The sequence below is a fragment of the Leucoraja erinacea genome, chromosome 36, assembly GCF_028641065.1.
Source record: "Leucoraja erinacea ecotype New England chromosome 36, Leri_hhj_1, whole genome shotgun sequence".
Taxonomy (NCBI): Eukaryota; Metazoa; Chordata; class Chondrichthyes; order Rajiformes; family Rajidae; genus Leucoraja; species Leucoraja erinaceus.
In genome coordinates, this window is record NC_073412.1 from 14,150,871 (window position 1) to 14,170,800 (window position 19,930).

A 19,930-nucleotide genomic window follows, 5' to 3' on the forward strand; every position below is an offset into this window, starting at 1 on the left:
TAGCCGCAAAAATAGGATGACCAGGTTAGTTTGCCAGGGAGTACTTAAAAGAACAACCACAGTTCTGGAAAAAAGTCTTGTGGACAGATGAGACGAAGATTAACTTATATCAGAGTGATAGCAAGAGCAAAGTATGGAGAATAGAAGGAACTGCCCAAGATCTAAAGCATACCACCTCATCTGTGAAACACGGTGGTGGGGGTGTTATGGCCTGGACATGTACGGCGGCTGAAGGTACTGGCTCACTTATCTTCATTGATGATATAACTGCTGATGGTAGTAGCACAATTAATTCTGAAGTGTATAGACACATCCTATCTGCTCAAGGTCAAACAAATGCCTCAAAACTCATTGGTCGGCGGTTCATTCTACAGCAAGACAATGATCCCAAACATACTGCTAAAGCAACAAAGGAGATTTTCAAAGCTAAAAAATGGTAAATTCTTGAGTGACCAAGCCAATCACTCGATCTGAACCCAATTGTGCAGGTCTTTTATATGCTGAAGAGAAAACTGTAGGGGACTAGCCCCCAAAACAAGCATAAGCTAAAGATGGCTGCAATACAGGCCTGGCAGAGCATCACCAGAAAAGACACCCAGCAACTGGTGATGTCCATGAATCGCAGACTTCAAGCAGTCATTGTGTGCAAAGGATATGCAACAAAATACTAAACATGACTACTTTCAATTACATGACATTGATGTGGCCAAAACATTATGGTGCCCCGAAATGGGAAAACACTGCTGTAATTTCTATATGGTGAAACCAAAATGTGTAAAATTGGCCTTTATTAAAATCTGACAATGCGCACTTTAACCACATATGATTTTTCTATTACAAATCTCAAATTACAGAGACAAATAAATAAATAACAGGTCTTTGTCCCAAACATTATGGAGGACACTGCAATTGTCTATCATAGATAGATATGCATCAATTCACAAAGCAATATTTACATTAAGGCTGAATTTAGGCATCTAACAACCCCTCTAAGACGAACACAAGACAATGCGCACACTGACTATACATTCTGTACAATAACAAATTTAAAGCAGTACAAACCCTCCTGATGAGGGAATCCCTCGACCTATTTGGGGGTTGAAGTGGAATCGAAATGATATAAAGGTTAATACTACATTCAACACTTACCAGTGCATTTTCTTTGATTCTCAGATTTTCAAGCACCACGTTTCCTGTAACCAAATCATTAGAAAGGTTTCACATACTGTACAATTGTATAAACTAAATAAGCAATTCTCTCCCTTAATTACAGAAATCAAGACAAATATTTGTAATTTCGAAGGACATTTGAAAGTAAGCTCAAGAGGAAAGTCTGCAGCAACATTAATAAAACAGTTTTCAATCTTCTGGAGATATGCAGGAAAAAGAAATATCATAGAAAACAGACTGTTCTGACTCGGGGATTTCCACCAGAAACATTTAGACTTTCGAGATGCAGTGACTCATTGGCCCATTTGGGTCATTGCTGATTAACAACTAGTACTATCCTACAAACTAGGGACAATTTACAATTTACAGAAATTAACCTACAAGCCTGTATGTCTTTGGAGTGTGGGAAGAAACCCAGAGAAAACCTAAAGAGTGGTCATGGAGAAAATGTACATACTCCGTACAGACAGTACCCTTGATCAGGATCGAACTCGGTTTACTGGTTAATGTGGGTAAGAGGAAAGTTATCCATTATCGTGCAAAGAGTGAAGCTTTTTTTTAAAACATATTGTGACAGGGCAGATAATGTTGATATTCAAAGGACCCAAGATGTGCTTGTGTACATATCACAGAAAACCAACATGCAGGTGCAGCAAGCAATTTGTCTGAGGAAGGGTGTCGACCCAAAACGTCACCCATTCCTTCTCCAGAGATGCTGCCTGACCCGCTGAGTTACTCCACCTTTTTGTGTCTATCTTCGGTTTAAACCAGCATCTGCAGTTCCTTCCTACACAATTAGCAACACACATTCAGGTTGAAACTCTCCAGTTCGCCATCCTTGGGATCAGACCAGTGCCAGACCTCAAAAAACCAGGAGCACAGAAATTGCCCCCAGTAATTTTCCTCTGAGCAGAGGAACCATTATTTTAAGGACGGACCATCCTTGGGCCACGTAAGGGTTCTGTGAACTGTATGTACCCAAAAGTTTTTTTAAATTGGAAATACTGTCAGCTGAGTTTGGAAAGTTGCACTGGTGAGTTAAGTCTGAAACTAAGCCTTAGTGAGACCACACCTTGGGGTTTGTGCACTTTAATTCTCTTTACAAAGAAACAATATTTGCACAGAGGGAGTGCAGGAAAGATTTAATTGATAAGGTTTAGGGGTGGCAAGTTGGCAGAATAAACATTTGTGTAAACTAGGCTTGTATTGAAACCGGAGAATGCGGAAGAAACCTTCACAGTCAAAGGGAAAACAGGCAAATTCCACACAGACAGCAGGAGAGGCCAGGATCGAACCTGGGTCTCTGGCGCTGTGTGGCAGCAACTAATACAATCTGCGCCACTGTGCCGCCCTTAATTTTAGGATATTAATAAAAGTTGGTGCAGGTAAACGGTACTGACAAATGGCAGTGCATTAGTTTAGCAGAAATAGAAATGGATTACTGTGAGAGAGTGTTTAGCAGGGAATCAGTGGGCCAAAGGGCCTGGTTCCATCCTGTGTGACTCTATGAACATAAGAGCAGGAATGCGCTTCTGCCATTATACTGGGCCTGGATCATCGTGTGTTGTTATAATTTCTATTGTGAGGTACAGCATGCCACCGATCCATTCCTGGGATGGGAGTGTGGGAAGGAACTGCAGATGCTGTTTTTTAATGTACAAAAATGCTGGAGTAACTCAGCGGGTCAGGCAGCATCTCTGGAGGAAATTAATATGTGACGTTCTGCATCTTTTTCACACTATTCCTGTTCTCCAGAGATGCTGCCTTTGAGAAGGGTTGAAGGTCTAGATATTGAGGATATCCAGGAAGCATGGCATCAGGATAAGTGGTCAGGCATCAGGATAAGTGGTCAGGCATTTAAAACTGAAAGGAGGAGAAATGTCTTTACTCAGACGATTGCACATTTTGTATTTTATATCCCAGTCAAAGTTAGGATCAACAGACTTTTCAACACACTAAATGAATCAAGAAAGGGGGACTTAAAGTATCATTGAACATGGTGGAGGGTGGAGGTGATATCATGACTTTATTGAATACAAATCGGTGCGGGTTTGAAGGGACGATAACATTTGTATTATCTGTAGTTTAGAAGAGATCCTGTATATAGTGCACCATATTTAACCCATTTCCTGTATCATGTTTTAAAAATCTTCACTGCAATAAAAATTTCAGAAGAATATTGTCAATCAGACCATTTAATAGACGACTGTATGGGAATGTCAACAAGTAAATTTCGCAATGGACCAACTGGTGTCTGAGATGTAAAATAAGCTTATAAACTGAAACACAGAATTTAACAGAAGTTATTCATTCCCCATTTCCTTTTGTATTTTTGTACCTCAAAGCTTCATTTCAACATCTTTAGGTTAATAGCTGCAGTTCTTAAACCACAATCTGACTTTGCATCATGTGCAAACCTCATTCTCACCCCTCGCCCCACTCCCTCCCCAGCCCGAATTCTGCACCTGCCAACTTGACTCAGACCCACCCCCAACCCCAGCACCACTGCCCCAGCCTCCTTCCCCCTACTGACCCCTTTCCTCCAACCCTCACCACCCACCCCGTCACATCTCCTCCCTGCTGGCCCCTCCATGGCCCTATTGCCCTTCCTCCTACCTCTCTACACCCTTCCTACCATTCATACCATCCTCTACCCTTCGAACATCCTCCCCCTTTCCTCTCCCACCTCAATCCTCTTCGCCTCCTACCTCCATCGCCCCTCCCACCACTCTTCCCTTCCCCATTCCTCTTTCCTTCCTCCCCCACTCCTTCCCCTCCTCCTCGTCCTATCTGCCCCTCACCAACCGAACTTCCCCCCCTCCTACCATCCACCCCTCTCCCACCATCCTCCCTAAATCCTCCTACCACCCTCCTCCCCTCCCTATAAACCTCATCTCGACCACCCTTCCCTCTCCTACTGCCCCCCACCTCCCTCCCCACCACTCCTACGTACCTCTCCCCCAACCCCTCCCTCTTACCTCTCTCCTCTGCTCCCAGCCTCCCCCCTCCTGTCACCCCCCCCCCCTGTACTGTCAATCTCCTGTCACCCCTCCCCCCTCCTGTCACCCCTCCCCCCTCCTGTCACCCCCCCCCCTCCTGTCACCCCCTCCCCCCCCCCTGTCATCTCCTGTCCCCCTCCTGTCCCCCTCCTGTCACCCCCCTCCCCCCTCCTGTCTGTCAATCTCCTGTCCCCCCCTCCCCCTCCTGTCACCCCTCCCCCTCCTGTACTGTCAATCTCCTGTCACCCCCTCCCCCCTCCTGTCACCCCCTCCCCCTCCTGTCACCCCCTCCCCCTCCTGTCATCTCCCTCCCCCTCCTGTCTCCCCTCCCCCCCTCCTGTCACCCCCCCCCTCCTGTCCATCTCCCTCTCCCCTCCTGTCCCCCTCCCCCTCCCTCCCCTCTCCTGTCACCCTCCCCCCTCCTGTCACCCTCTCCCCCTCCTGTCCTCCCCTCTCCTGTCCCCCCCCTCCCTCCCCCCTCCTGTCTCCCCCTCCTGTCCCCCCCTCCGCCTTCCCCCTCCCCCCCCCTGTCACCCCTCCCCCCCTCCTGTCACCCCTCCCCCCCCTCCCTCCCCTGTCCCCACCCCTCCCCCTCCTGTCACCCCTCCCCCTCCTGTCACCCCCCCCCCCCCCTCCTGTCACCCCTCCCCCCCTCCTGTCACCCCTCCCCCCTCCTGTCACCCCTCCCCCTCCTGTCACCCCTCCCCCCTCCTGTCACCCCTCCCCCCTCCTGTCACCCCTCCCCCTCCTGTCCCCCCCCCCTCCTGTCACCCCTCCCCCTCCTGTCACCCCCCCCCTCCTGTCCCCCCCCCCTCCCTGTCCCCCCCCCTCCTGTCCCACTCTCCCTGTCTCCCCCCTCCCCCTCCTGTCACCCCTCCCCCCTCCTGTCACCCCTCCCCTCCCTCACCCCCCTCCCCCCTCCTGTCCCCCCCCCCCCCCCTCCTGTCACCCCTCCCCCTCCCCCCTCCTGTCCCCCCCCTGTTCCCCCTCCCCCCTCCTCTCTGTCCCCTCCCCCTCCCCCCCCCCCTCCTGTCACCCCCCCCTCCCCCCTCCTGTCCCCCCCTGTCCCTGTCCCCCCCTGTCACCCCCCCCCCCCCTCCTGTCACCCCCCCCCCCTGTCCCCCTCCCCCCTCCCCCCCCCTGTCCCCCCCCCCCCTCTGTCCCCTCCCCCCTCCTGTCACCCCCCCCCCCCCCCTCCCCCCTGTCACCCCTCCCCCTGTCACCCCCTATCCCCCCTGTCCCCCCCCCTGTCACCCCACCCCCTCCCCCCTCCTGTCCCCCCTCCTGTCCCCCCCTCCCCCCTCCTGTCATCCCCCCCCCTCCTGTCACCCCTCACCCCCTGTCCTGTCCCCCTCCCCCCCTCCCCCCCCTCCTGTCACCCCTCCCCCTCCTGTCACCCCTCCCCCCTCCTGTCCCCCCCCCCCTCCTGTCACCCCCCCCCCCTGTCTCCTGTCCCCCCCTCCTGTCACCCCCCCCCTCTGTCACCCCTCCCCCCTCCTGTCCTCCCCCTCCCCCCCCTCCTGTCACCCCCCCCCCCCTCCTGTCACCCCTCCCCCCCCTGTCCCCCTCCGCCTCCTCCTGTCACCCCTCCCCCTCCTGTCCCCCTCCCCCCTCCTGTCCCCCCTCCCCCTCCTGTCACCCCCCCTCCCCCCTCCTGTCACCCCTCCCCCCCCTGTCTCCCCCCCCCCCCTCCTGTCACCCCTCCCCCCTCCTGTCACCCCTCCCCCCCTCCTGTCACCCCCCCCCCCCCCCCTCCTGTCACCCCTCCCCCCTCCTGTCCCCCTGTCCCCCTCCTCCCCCTCCTGTCTCCTGTCCCCCCCCCCTCCTGTCACCCCTCCCCCCCCCTGTCACCCCTCCTGTCTCCCCCTGTCAACCCCCTCCCCCTCCTGTCACCACCCCCCCCCCTCCTGTCCCCCTCCTGTCACCCCCCCCTGTCCTGTGTCACCCCTCCCCCCTCCCACCCCTCCCCCCTCCCACCCCCCCCCCCTGTCACACCCCCCCCCCCCCCCTCCTGTCACCCCCCCTCCCCCCTCCTGTCCCCCTCCTGTCCCCCCTCCCCCTCCTGTCAAAACCCCTCCCCCCTCCTGTCACCCCTCCCCCCCCCCTGTCCCCTCACCCCTCCCCCCCTCCTGTCACCCCTCCCCCCTCTGTCACCCCTCCCCCCCTGTCACCCCCTCCCCTCCCCTCCCCCCTCCTGTCCCCCCTCCCCCTGTCCCCCTCCCCCCTCCCACCCTCTCCCCCTCCTGTCACCCCCTCCCCCCTCCTGTCACCCCCCTCCCCCCTCCTGTCACCCCTCCCCCTCCTGTCCCCCCCTGTCACCCCCCCCCCCCCTCCTGTCACCCCCCCTCCCCCCTCCTGTCACCCCCTCCCCCCCCTCCCCCCCCCCTCCCCCCTCCTGTCACCCCCCCTCCCCCCTCCTGTCCCCCCTCCCCCCTCCTGTCACCCCCCCCTCCCCCTCCTGTCACCCCTCCCCCCTCCCCTCCCCCCCCTCCCCCTGTCACCCCCCCCCCCCTCCTGTCAACCCCTCCCCCCTCCTGTCACCCCCCCCCCCCCCTGTCCTGTCCCCCCTCCCCCCTCCTGTCACCACCCCCCCTCCCCCCTCCTGTCCCCCTCCCCCCCCTGTCACCCCCTCCCCCCTCCTGTCACCCCTCCCCCCTCCTGTCACCCCTCCCCCCTCCTGTCACCCCCCCCCCCTGTCACCCCCCTCCTGTCACCCCCTCCCCCCCCCTGTCCCCCCTCCCCCCTCCTGTCACCCCTCCCCCCTCCTCTGTCCACCCCTCCTGTCTCCTGTCACCCCCCATCTTTCACTACGCCGCTCGGCCCCGTTCCGGGCCGGGCCCAGTCGGACAGTTGGAGCCGGGGCCGGGGAGGAGGTGAGGCCGGGGGTTGGGTTGGGGGCAGAGTGGTGTGTGGGTGGGTGTGTGTGTGTGTGAGTGTGGGGACAGAGTTAGAGTGTGTGTGAGGAGGGGGGGGGGTGTGTGTGGGTGAGGGTGAGGGGGTGTGTGTGGGTGAGGAGGGTGGTGTGTGTGTGTGTGTGGGTGTGTGGGGGGGGGGGGCGCGGTGTTACCTCCCCAGATGCTGAGCTTGAGCTGCGACTTGTCCAAATTCTCCACATAATCCCCCAGGAAGCGGTTGAGCAGCTCGGCCACCAGCGACTCAAACACCATCGCTCCCGCCGCCTCTGCGCGCTCCCGTCACCGTGCGCGCTCCCGAGAGCTCAGCGCTCACGACACTGCGCGCGCCCCCGAGCCAGTCCCGCGCTTCCAGGCGCGCCCCCGCTGCGTTGTGCACATTGCAAGCTGTCAAGGAAAGTGTCTGAGATTCAGCCCCCAGTAACAACTCTTACTGCCTCCAACTCTTATCAATTACCCAGGATTATAAAACAGCACGGATGAAACATAGATTATAGAAGCAGGACTAGGCCATTCGGCCCTTCGAGCCAACACCGCCATTCAATACGATCATGGCTGATCATCCAGAATCAGTACCCCGTTCCTGCTTTCTCCCCATATCTCTTGATTCCGGTAGATCTAAGAGCTATATCTAACTCTCTCTTGAAAACATCCAGTAGATTGACCTCCACTACCTTCTGTGGCAGAGAATTCCATAGATCCACAACTCTCTGGGTGAAAACGTTTTTCTTCCATCTCCATCCTAAATGTCCTACCTCTAATAAGTGAATTCGGTATTCCAAAAAACGCAGGGAATCATGAGATTTGTCAAAGGTCATCTCTATTTTACTAAAAGTCTTCCCTTTGTTCTCAACATCCTAAATGTCTGTGTGAGCCAGCGTTGTGTTGGCTTTATTTTAATTTCCTTAATTTATATCTTCTTCCAAACGCTAGGCCACAGCCTTCCCATTTTCAAACATTTTTTCGCTTGACGGGACAGACAGCTTCCCATCGTATTCCAACCTATATTTCCGAAGTTTCTTAAGTTTTACTTGTTTATTTCAAAGAATTAACTGCTTCTCAGTGGGAGACTCTTGCAGTGCCATCTCACTGACGGACAATCACAATAGATCTCATTTACAAATGACATCACAGTGGGACAGGGGTGGGAGATTGCAACCTTTGCGTGGTCCCACCAATGCAATCCCCCTTCTCTACTCCCCTCACCCTCCCTCTTTACTCCCCTCCCCTCCCTCTCTACCCCCTCCCTCTCCCTCTCTACTGTAATGTATTCATGCATATTCATGTATATTCTAATGAGTTGGTGTTGTATATAGGTAGAGAATGTTGGGTAATAAATGTTGATTCAGGTCATATCTACAAGATAGGAACTATTTTGTTTCCATTGGCGACTTTGTATCAGAACCAATCAACGTGACATGTGGAGTCCCGTAAGGTTCGATCTTAGGGCCCTCTTTATTCAACATCTACATGCTCCCACTAGGGCAAATCATGCGAAATAATAACATTGACCACCTATGCCGATGACACTCAAATCTATGTAGCGCTATCACCAAATGACTATCGCCCCATAGATCTGCTGTGCCAGTGCATTGAGCAAGTCAAAGACTGGATGTGCCAAAATTTCCTCCAACTAAATAAGGACAAAACGGAGATAATTGTTTTTGGTGCTAAAAAAGAAAGGCTTCAAGTAAGTCAACACCTTCAGTCTCTGTCCCTCAAAACTTCAAACAAAGCCAGGAATCTTGGGGTTATTATGGATTCAGATTTACATTTCGTCAGTCACATCAAATCAGTAACAAAATCAGCCTACTATCACCTCAAAAACGTAGCAAGATAATAATAATAATAATAATAATAATAATAAATTTTATTTGCGGGCGCCTTTCAAAGTCTCAAAGCACCTTACAGAAATTAACAAGAGAGAAAAAACATGTAGTCAGAGTAAAATAAATAATAAGGACATCACCAATACACAAATTAAAGACAGAAATCGCTCCAAAGACAAAAAATGAAAAACAGTGTGAAGAGAGAGCAGCGGCAGCTAAACCATGCCAGCGTACACTCTCCCTTCCGACAGCCATCTTGGACACAGACTAACATATTCACTTACACACAAAAAATCATCCCCCCCACAATGGATACCACTGTGGGGGAAGGCACAATGTCCAGTCCCTATCCCCAGTTCTCCCAAAGTCAGGCCTATTGAGGCCACCACTATTGCCTCTACGGAGGCCCGATGTTCCTGGCCGTTCTGGCCGGGTGGTGTTGCCCCGGCGTCGGGAGTGTCCTCTCAGCGGCTGGGCCACCTGGAATGGCCACTTCCTAACTGGGGACCGCGGCTTCCGAAGCCGACAAGGCCGTGCCGGTTTGGAGCTCCCAGGCTCCCGAAGTTAGAGTCGGCGCCGCCCGCTCTGCTCCACATACCCGCAGCCCGGAGGTGTTGATCTTGGCGGTCACAGCTCACCGTAGCTCCAGCGCGTCGATCCAGCGCGGCGACCCAGGCAAGGCATCGCCCGCTCCGCTCCGCGATAGCGCTCCAGCGCTGTGCCGCCACCGAAGCCGAGGTGCTCGGTGGTCCTCGCCAGGAAACGGTGCTCCACGCCTGCTGGTAGGCCACGAGGACGGGTCAATGGGGCAGCCCGGAGAAAAAGCTGCCTCATCGACCAGGTAGGGACCTAAAAATATTGTTACCCCCTACCCCCCACATTAAAAAGTCTATCTCTCCCACAAACAAGGCACAGACTCACTTAAACTGCAAAAAAAAAGTGAATTAAACGGACGGCTGCTGGTTAGCAGTCGTTCCCCAAGATGGCTCCTCCTCAAGAGGACTCATGTCAGCTCAAGACTTAGAAACACTTGTACATGCCTTTATAACTAGTAGGCTAGATTATTGTAACGGTCTCCTTGCAGGTCTTCCGGAAAAAAACTGTCAGGCAGCTACAGCTTGCTCAGAACGCTGTTGCTAGAGTTCTAACAAAGACCAAAAAATTTGAACACATTACACCAATTCTTAAATTCTAATATTGGCTCCCTGTATGTCAGAGGATTGATTTCAAAATCCTGCTGCTCACCTATAAATCACTACATGGTTTAGGGCCAAAGTATATCACTGACATGCTTCCTCTATATAAGCCTTCTAGACCGCTAAGATCTTCTGAGACCAATCTGTTAGTGATTCCCAGAGTAAATACAAAACATGGGAATTCAGGATTTAGTTACTATGCAACAAATAGCTGGAATAAACTTACTGAAGATTTAAGACTTGCCTCAACTTTGACCACTTTTAAAACAAGACTGAAAACTTTTATGTTTACTTTAGCTTTCGGCTAAATCTTAACTACATTGCACTTTTAACTTTTGCACTTTTTATAATGCATTTTTAACTTTGCTTTTATTTTATTTTAATTCATAAATGAAGCACTTTGAGTCTGCCTCGTGTATGAAATGTACTATATAAATAAAGTTGCCTTACCTTGCCTAAATCTCTCTCGTGATCCAGGCAGCCTGCATGTAAGTTGTTATTCATTCTGCTGTCCGGAATATAACAACATTGGCGACGAGGATGGGATAGAGTTTGTGAACTCATCCTTTAAATACATTGCAGGACTGTTTTGCAACACGCAGTATTGTTTAACAGTTTAAACAGTAAATACGGAGTTGTGTTATAGTTGTTTGTGAGCTGGACTCGAGAGGCCGCAGATCCTCCTATGCAGGGGACTGTAGTTTAAAACATCAGCTGTACAAGTCGACGACTTTGTCAGGCTATCTCTATGTTGTGTCTACATAGAAACATAGAAACATAAAAATTAGGTGCAGGAGTAGGCCATTCGGCCCTTCGAGCCTGCACCGCCATTCAATATGATCATGGCTGATCATCCAACTCAGTATCCCGTACCTGCCTTCTCTCCATACCCTCTGATCCCCTTGGCCACAAGGGCCACATCTAACTCCCTCTTAAATATAGCCAATGAACTGGCCTCAACTACCCTCTGTGGCAGAGAGTTCCAGAGATTCACCACTCTCTGTGTGAAAAAAGTTCTCCTCATCTCGGTTCTAAAGGATTTCCCCCTTATCCTTAAGCTGTGACCCCTTGTCCTGGACTTCCCCAACATCGGGAACAATCTTCCTGCATCTAGCCTGTCCAACCCCTTAAGAATTTTGTAAGTTTCTATAAGATCCCCTCTCAATCTCCTAAATTCTAGAGAGTATAAACCAAGTCTATCCAGTCTTTCTTCATAAGACAGTCCTGACATCCCAGGAATCAAATCTTTCTCTGCACTCCCTCTATGGCAATAATGTCCTTCCTCAGATTTGGAGACCAAAACTGCACGCAATACTCCAGGTGTGGTCTCACCAAGACCCTGTACAACTGCAGTAGAACCTCCCTGCTCCTATACTCAAATCCTCTTGCTATGAAAGCCAACATACCATTTGCTTTCTTTACTGCCTGCTGCACCTGCATGCCTACCTTCAATGACTGGTGTACCATGACACCCAGGTCTCGCTGTATCTCCCCCTTTCCCAATCGGCCACCATTTAGATAATAATCTGCTTTCCCGTTTTTGCCACCAAAATGGATAACCTCACATTTATCCACATTATACTGCATCTGCCAAACATTTGCCCACTCACCCAGCCTATCCAAGTCACCTTGCAGTCTCCTAGGATCCTCCTCACACCTAACACTGCCCCCCAGCTTAGTGTCATCCGCAAACTTGGAGATATTGCCTTCAATTCCCTCATCCAGATCATTAATATATATTGTAAATAGCTGGGGTCCCAGTACTGAGCCTTGCGGTACCCCACTAGTCACTGCCTGCCATTGTGAAAAGGACCCGTTTACTCCTACTCTTTGCTTCCTGTTTGCCAGCCAGTTCTCTATCCAACTTGGCTAACTTGACAAGATGTTGTCCGTCGGATTGTTACACATTTTAGACTGAGTTTTTTTTGTTGGTTTCTTTAAGCTGAATAGTCTTTGTACAACTAAGTTTTAGGTGAATTGTTACACCAGAACAGCCAGGAATTTGGGGTTTTTGAACGATACTTTTATTTTTTTTAAAAGAGAACGAACGATGGCAGCTTCCACGGGCTACATTGGAAACCCTGGCACTTTTGACAAGGGTAGAGAGTCGTTCAGCTCCTATATGGAGAGAGTGAACATGTTTTTTTCACGGCAAACAATATATTGGAGATTAGTGGTGAAGGAGAGATAGTGACTGAAACAAATAAGGCCGTTTGCGAACACATGAAAGCGATTCTGCTCACAGAGATCGGTCTTGAAGTGTACGGCACACTCGTGAATCTTCTTGATCCCATAAAGGCAAAGACGTGCTATTCAATGACATTATAAAGAAGTCAACCCAAAGCCTCGGGAAATTGCAGAAAGCTATAAATTTGGCACTAGAAACCAGAAGCAGAATGAGACAATCAATGAGTACATTGTTGCCTTGAAAAAATTAACTGTATACTGTAACTTTGGAACTATCTCGGACGAGCACTACGCAACAGATTTGTTTGTGGTCTAGTGGATGAACGAATACAGTCCAAACTCATGAACACTCCAGATCTTGCATTCGAGAAAGCATGCATGATTGCTACCACAATGGAGATGGCATCAAAGAATGCTCACGAGTTTCGCCCACCACGAACTGCAGTGGCCGTTTGCATTCACAAGGCAGTGCCTATGGCCAAACCAAGAGGCGCTAAACCAAAACCAAAGTATGGTGGGGAGCCGAGTCCAGCCAGTTGTTATCGTTGCAACGGTAATCACTCATCCCAGTTTTGTCAGTTCAAAATAGCCAAGTGCTTTAACTGCCAGAAGAAATGACAAATCGCCTCAGCATGTCGGGCCAAGCTTAAAACAAGAAACCAACAACCTGCAGGAAACAAGCGACAACACCAGAGAGAAGATCACAACTTGAAGGTGAACCCAGATGGAAATGAACTTGGGTTGTACACCATTTATGCAACCAACATCGATAAGCCTACAACCAGCCAAGGCACGGACTTTCAAACTAAACTATTGATAAATGAACAGCTAATCGATATGTGTATTAACACGGCAGCAGATTATTCGGTCATGAGCAGAGACCTGTACGAAACAAAGGTCCCACAGATACCATTGTTTGAGAGTAAGGTCAAGCTGAGAACATGTTTTGGAGATATGTGAACAAATGAACTGTAAAGTTCAGCATAATGGTCAGTCAGTAACATTGCCCATCATAGTAGCCAACTACAGAAATAAACCAACCCTCCTTGGAAAGGATTGGCTGAGTAGAATAGAATTAGACTGGAAGAACATTTTCAGCGTCAATTTGTCCAGATCACGTCTTGAAAACGTCATAAGCAAACATGCAAACATTTTTGCTGACAATTACACGGGAATAACAGGGTACTCTGCACACATTCGACTTAAGCAAGATGTGAGGCCTGTGTATTGTCGACCAAGACCTGTACCATATGCACTAAAGCAACAAGTGGAGGTAGAACTCGACAGGTTAGAGCAGAACGGAGTACTCGTGAAGACAGACCAGAGTAACTGGGCAACGCCAGTTGTGGCCGTACCCAAGGCTGACAAAACTGTTCGACTATGTGGTGACTACAAAGTCACAATCAACCAAGCCGTTGATGACGAGCAATATCCGTTACTAACCTCGCAAGATCTGTACGCAGAACTTAGCGTACGCAAGAGTCTTCACTAAACTGGATTTGTCTCGCGCTTATGCCCAACTCAATGTCGACAAGGAAAGTCAGCAGTACTTGACTATCAACACATATAAGGGCTTGTATTAATATACAAAGCTGCCCTATGGTGTGAAATCCTCCCCGAAAATTTTCCAGTCTGTCATGGACAAAATGTTACAAGGCATTCCGCACTGTGTGTGCAGCCAGGATGACCTAGTGATATTCACAGAGGGCATGGTAGAACATCTGGAAATCTTTGAGCAAGTTCTCACACGACCGAACTGCCACAATGTCAAACTGCGTCAAGGTAAATGTGCATTTGCGCAGTGAGAGGTGGTCTACCTTGGACTCAAAGTAGACGCCAACGGACTTCGCCATTTGAAGGCGAAAGTGGAAGCAATGGTGAATGGTCCAAAACCCAACAATGTGTCAGAGCTACGATCATTCCTTGGGATGGTGCAGTTCTATACACGATTCCTCCCAGATTTAGCAACTGTGCTAAAGCCATTACACCATCTGTTACAAAAAGATGTGAAATGGATGTGGGGAAAGGAACAGCAACATGCATATGACATCTGCAAGGAAAACCTGACAAGTGACAAACTTCTTGTTGACTACGATACGACACGCGAGATGAAACTTGCTTGTGATGCTTCAAGTTATAGTGCAGGTGCAGTGATCACCCACGTAATGAATGACAGACATGAAACGCCTATTCCCTTTGCATCCTGCACCCTGTCACCGAGTGAACGCAACTATGCACAGATAGAAAAGGAAGCACTCAGCAACGTGCTCGGAATCAAGAAATTCCATCAGTTTCTTCTCGGCAGACCATTCACCCTAGTGACTGATCACAAGCCACTACTAGTGATACTTGGTCCCAAGTCAGCTATACCTTCCATGGCAACATCAAGGATGCAGTGCTGGGCAATTTTGCAGTCCCAGTATGACTACAAGGTACATATAGAAGTTCCAATTGCAATGCAGTTGCAGATGTGTTGTCCTGGTTGCCCCATGAGAACTCTGACGTGGGAAGTGAGAACTCAATATACACACTGCAAGTTGTAGATGAAGACTTTCCAGTGACTGCAACAGAAATTGCAGCAGAAACAGAGAAAGACACTGTGCTGAAGTGGGTCTGTGAACAGATATTGAACGGTTGGACTGAAATCGATAGTGGATTGAACAGTTCAGAGCTGATGCCTTTCCATAATCGACGCCATGAATTTTCATGTAAGCAGGGATGCATTAAGTTCATCCAATTTGCGCTGGGCCTCACTCTGACAATGGAGGAGGCCCAGGACAGAAAGGTCAGATTGAGAATGGGAGGGGGAGTTAAAGTGCTGGGCCACCAGCAGATCATGTAGGTTAAGGTGGACTGAGCGGAGGGTGTTCAGCGAAATGATCACGAGCCTGCCGATGTAGCGCAGTTGACACCTGGAACAGCAGATTCAGTAGATGAGATTGGTGGAGGAGCAGGTGAACCTCTGCCTCACCTGGAAAGACTGTCCTTGTTACGAAAAGGGGGAGGGGGAGTAATCATGCGGATGTAGAGGAGACCCAAGTGAGAGCCTCATCTATAATGGAAGAGGGGAACCCCCGTTCCCTAAAGAATGAGTACATGTCCGATCAGCAGTATGAAACACCTCATCCTGGGTGCAGATGCAGTGTAGAAGGTGAAATTGGGAGTAGGGGATAGATCCTTACAGGAAGCAGGGTGGGAAGAAGTGTAGTCATGATAGCTATTGGAGTCAATAGGTTTGTAGTAGATGTCGGTCAGTATCTACTACAAACTGACCAACATCTACCACAAACCTACTGACTCCCAGAAGAGAAGATGTCCTTCTGCAGTTGTACAGGGCACTGCTGAGACCACATCTGGAGTATTGTGTGCAGTTTTGGTCTCCAAATTTGAGGAAGGACTTTCTTGCTATTGAGAGAGTGCAGCGTAGGTTTACAAGGTTAATTCCCGGGATGGCTAGACTGTCATATGGTGAGAGAATGGAGCAGCTGGGCTTGTACACTCTGGAGTTTAGAAGGATGAGAGGATTTCTTATTGAAGCATAGAAGATTATTAAGGGATTGGACATGCTAGAGGCAGGAAACATGTTCCCGATGTTGGGGGGGGTCCAGAACCAGGGGCCACAGTTTAAGAATAAGGGGTAAGCCATTTAGAACGGAGATGAAGAAAAACTTTTTCACACAGAGGGTTGTGAATCTGTGGAATTCTCTGCCTCAGAAGGCAATGGAGGCCAATTCCCTGTATGCTTTCAAGAGAGAGTTGGAAAGCTCTTAAAGAAATTGGGGGATATGGGGAATAGGCTGGATGATCGGCCATGATCACAGTGAATGGCAGTGCTGGCACAAAGGGTCGAATGATCTACTCCAGCACCTATTATCTATTGCCTACTGTATCCGCTGTTCCATAGAAACATAGAAAATGGTGCAGGAGTAGGCCATTTGGCCCCTCGAGCCTGCACCGCCATTCAATATGATCATGGCTGATCATCCAACTCAGTATCTTCTCTCCATACCCCCTCATCCCTTTAGCCACAAGGGCCACATCTAACTCCCTCTTAAATATAGCCAATGAACTGGCCTCAAATACCTTCTGTGGCAGAGAATTCCAGAGATTCACCACTCTCCGTGTAAAAAATGTTTTTCTCATCTCGGTCCTAAAAGATTTCCTCCTTATCCTTAAACTGTGACCCCTTGTTCTGGACTTCCCCAACATCGGGAATAATCTTCCTACATCTAGCCTGTCCAACCCTCTAAGAATTTTTAAAATTTCTATAAGATCCCCCCTCAATCTTCTAAATTCTAGCGACTACAAGCTGAGTCTATCCAGTCTTTCTTCATATGAAAGTCCTGACATCCCAGGAATCAGTCTGGTGAACCTTCTCTGTACTCCCTCTATGGCAAGATTGTCTTTCATCAGATTAGGAGACCAAAACTGTACGCAATACTCCAGGTGTGGTCTCACCAAGACCCTGTACAACTGCAGTAGAAACTCCCTGCTCCTTTTCTCAAATCCTTTTGCTATGAATGCTAACATACCATTCGCTTTCTTCACTGCCTGCTGCACCTGCATGCCCACTTTCAATGACTGGTGTACCATGACACCCAGGTCTCGTTGCATCTCCCCTTTTCCTAATCGGCCACCATTCAGGTAATAGTCTACTTTCCTGCCTACTATCCACCAAAGTGGATAACCTCACATATATCCACATTATACTGCATCTGCCATGCATTTGCCCACTCACCCAGCCTATCCAAGTCATCTTGCAGCATCCTAGCATCCTCCTCACAGCTTACACTTCCCCCCAGCTTCGTGTCATCCGCAAACTTAGAGATGTTGCATTCAATTCCCTCGACTAAATCAATAATATATATTGTAAATAGCTGGGGTCCCAGCACTGAGCCTTGCGGTACCCCACTAGTCACTGCCTGCCATTCTGAAAAGGACCCATTTACTCCTACTCTTTGCTTCCTGTCTGCCAGCCAGTTCTCTATCCACATCAATACTAAACCCCCAATACCTTGTGCTTTAAGTTTGTATACTAATCACTTATGTGGGACCTTGTCGAAAGCCTTCTGAAAGTCCAGATATAACACATCCACTGGTTCTCCCTTATCCACTCTACTAGTTACATCCTCGTAAAATTCTATAAAATTCGTCAGACATGATTTGCCTTTCATAAATCCATGCTGACTTTGTCCAATCATTTCACCACTTTCCAAATGTGCTACTTTCCCATCTTTAATAACTGACTCTTAGCAGTTTCCCCACTACCGATGTTAGACTAACTGGTCTGTAATTCCCCATTTTCTCTCTCCCTCCCTTTTTAAAAAGTGGGGGTACATTAGCTACCCTCCAATCCTCAGGAACTACTCCAGAATCTAAAGAGTTTTGAAAAATTATCACTAATGCATCCACTATTTCTGGGGCTACTTCCTTAAGTACTCTGGGATGCAGCCTATCTGGCCCTGTGGATTTATCGGCCTTTAATCCATTCAATTTATCTAACACCACTTCCCGGCTAACGTAGATTTCACTCAGTTCTTCCATCTCATTTGACCCCCGGTTCCCTGCTATTTCCGGCAGATTAATTAAGTCTTCCTTAGTGAAGACAGAACCAAAGTAGTTATTCAATTGGTCTGCCATGTCCTTGTTCCCCATGATCAATTCACCTGTTTCTGACTGCAAGGGACCTACATTTGTTTTAACTCATCTTTTTCTCTTCATATATCTATAACAACTTTTGCAGTCAGTTTTTATGTTTCCTGCCAGTTTTCTTTCATAATCTATTTTTCCTTTCCTAATTAAACCTTTTGTCTTCCTCTGCTGAATTTCTCCCAGTCCTCTGGTAGGCTGCTTTTTCTGGCTAATTTGTATGCTTCATCTTTTGTTTTGATACTATCCCTGATTTCCCTTGTTCTCCACGGATGCACTACCTTCCCTGATTTATTATTTTACCAAACTGGGATGAACAATTGTTGTAGTTCATCCATGCAGCCTTTAAATGCCTTCCATTGCATATCCACTGTCAACCCTTTAAGAATCAATTGCCAGTCTATCTTGGCCAATTCACATCTCATACCCTCAAAGTTACCTTTCTTTAAGTTCAGAACCCTTGTTTCTGAATTAAATATGTCACTCTCCATCCTAATGAAGAACTCAACCATATTATGGTCACTCTTGCCCAAGGGGCCACGCACAAAAAGACTGCTAACTAACCCTTCCTCATTACTCAATACCCAGTCTAGAATAGCCTGCTCTCTCGTTGGTTCCTCTACATGTTGGTTTAGAAAACTATCCTGCATACATTCCAAGATATCCTGTTCCTCTGCACCACTGCCAATTTGATTCACCCAATGTAGATTGAAGTCACCCATTATAACTGTTTTACCTTTGTTGCACGCATTTCTAATTTCCTGTTTGATGCCTCCCCAACTCCACTACTTCTTTCAGGTGGCCTGTACACAACTCCCACTAACGTTTTCTGCCCCTTAGTGTTTCGCAGCTCTACCCATATTGATTCCACATACTCCAAGCTAATGTCCTTTCTTTCTATTGCGTTAATCTGCTCTCTAACCAGCGTTAATCTCCTCGCTACCCCACCTCCTTTTCCTTTCTGTCTATCCCTCCTGAATATTGAATATCCCTGGATATTCAGCTCCCAGCCTTGGTCACCCTGGAGCCATGTCTCCGTGATCCCAACTATATCATAGTCCAGGTGTCAACATCTCTATATCGGCGAGACCAAGTGCAGGCTCGGCGATTTTTCGGTGAACACCTCTGCTCAGTCCGTCTTACCTAGCTGATCTCCTGGTGCCCCAACACGTCAACTCCCCCTCCCATTCCCAATCCGACCTTTCTGTCCTGGGCCTCATATTTCACTTGGGTAGTTTACACCCCAGCAGTATGAACATTGACTTCTGTAACTGCAGGTGGCCCTTGCTTTCTCTCTCCATCCCCTCCCCCTTCCCAGTTCTCCCACCAGCCTCACAGTCTCCGCCTACATTATTTATTTGTCCCGCACCTGACATCAGTCTGAAGAAGGGTCTCATCCCGAAACGTCACCTATTCCTTCCCTCCGTAGTTGCTGCCTCACCTGCTTAGCATTTTGTGTCTACCTACTAATTTTATGCATCATCTGCAGTTCTTTCACCCTATCCAGGCCTTTCACTATTTTTTCAAAGTAAAGTAAGGGGGTGTCCCCTCATCCCTCTAAACTCCGGCAACTGCAGGCCCAGTGCCGTCAAATGCTGTTTATGTTAACACAATCATTCCTGGGATGATTCTTGTGAACCTCGTCTGGACCCTCTCCAGTGCCAGCTAATCCTTCCTCAGATACGGGACGCAAAACTGCTCACAATACTCCATACGAGGTCTGACCAGTGCCTTATAAAGCCTTGGCATTACATCCCTGTTTTTATATTCTAGTCCTCTCGAAATAAATGCTAGCTTTTTAAATAATGTTTTTTAAATAACAATGGTGTATCAAACAGAGAATAGGAGGATGATTAATAAACAGTTATGTCTGGTTTCTGATCTGATGCAACTTCTTAGGTAATATCAAAACCAAACTCCTTATCGCAGCTAACAGCAACATCAGCATGTCGTCGAATTACATGATGTTTGCATAATTCTTTAACCCT

The 19,930-nt window shown here is 49.1% G+C and overlaps 1 protein-coding gene across 3 annotated transcripts in view; it reads right to left on the reverse strand.

Moving 5' to 3' along the window:
* The window catches only part of vps13c (vacuolar protein sorting 13 homolog C), a 296,935-nt gene extending 289,534 nt beyond the window's left edge, over nucleotides 1-7,401 (reverse strand). For all 3 annotated transcript variants that reach the window (XM_055662746.1, XM_055662745.1, XM_055662747.1), the window contains exons 1-2: nucleotides 7,237-7,401; nucleotides 1,150-1,193 (exon numbers count right to left, since the gene is read on the reverse strand). In XM_055662746.1, coding sequence (XP_055518721.1) covers nucleotides 1,150-1,193; nucleotides 7,237-7,336 — 144 coding nt within the window. In that variant the 5' untranslated portion in view covers nucleotides 7,337-7,401. The remainder of the gene's footprint in view (nucleotides 1-1,149; nucleotides 1,194-7,236) is intronic.
* Between the last annotated feature and the right edge of the window lie 12,529 nt (nucleotides 7,402-19,930).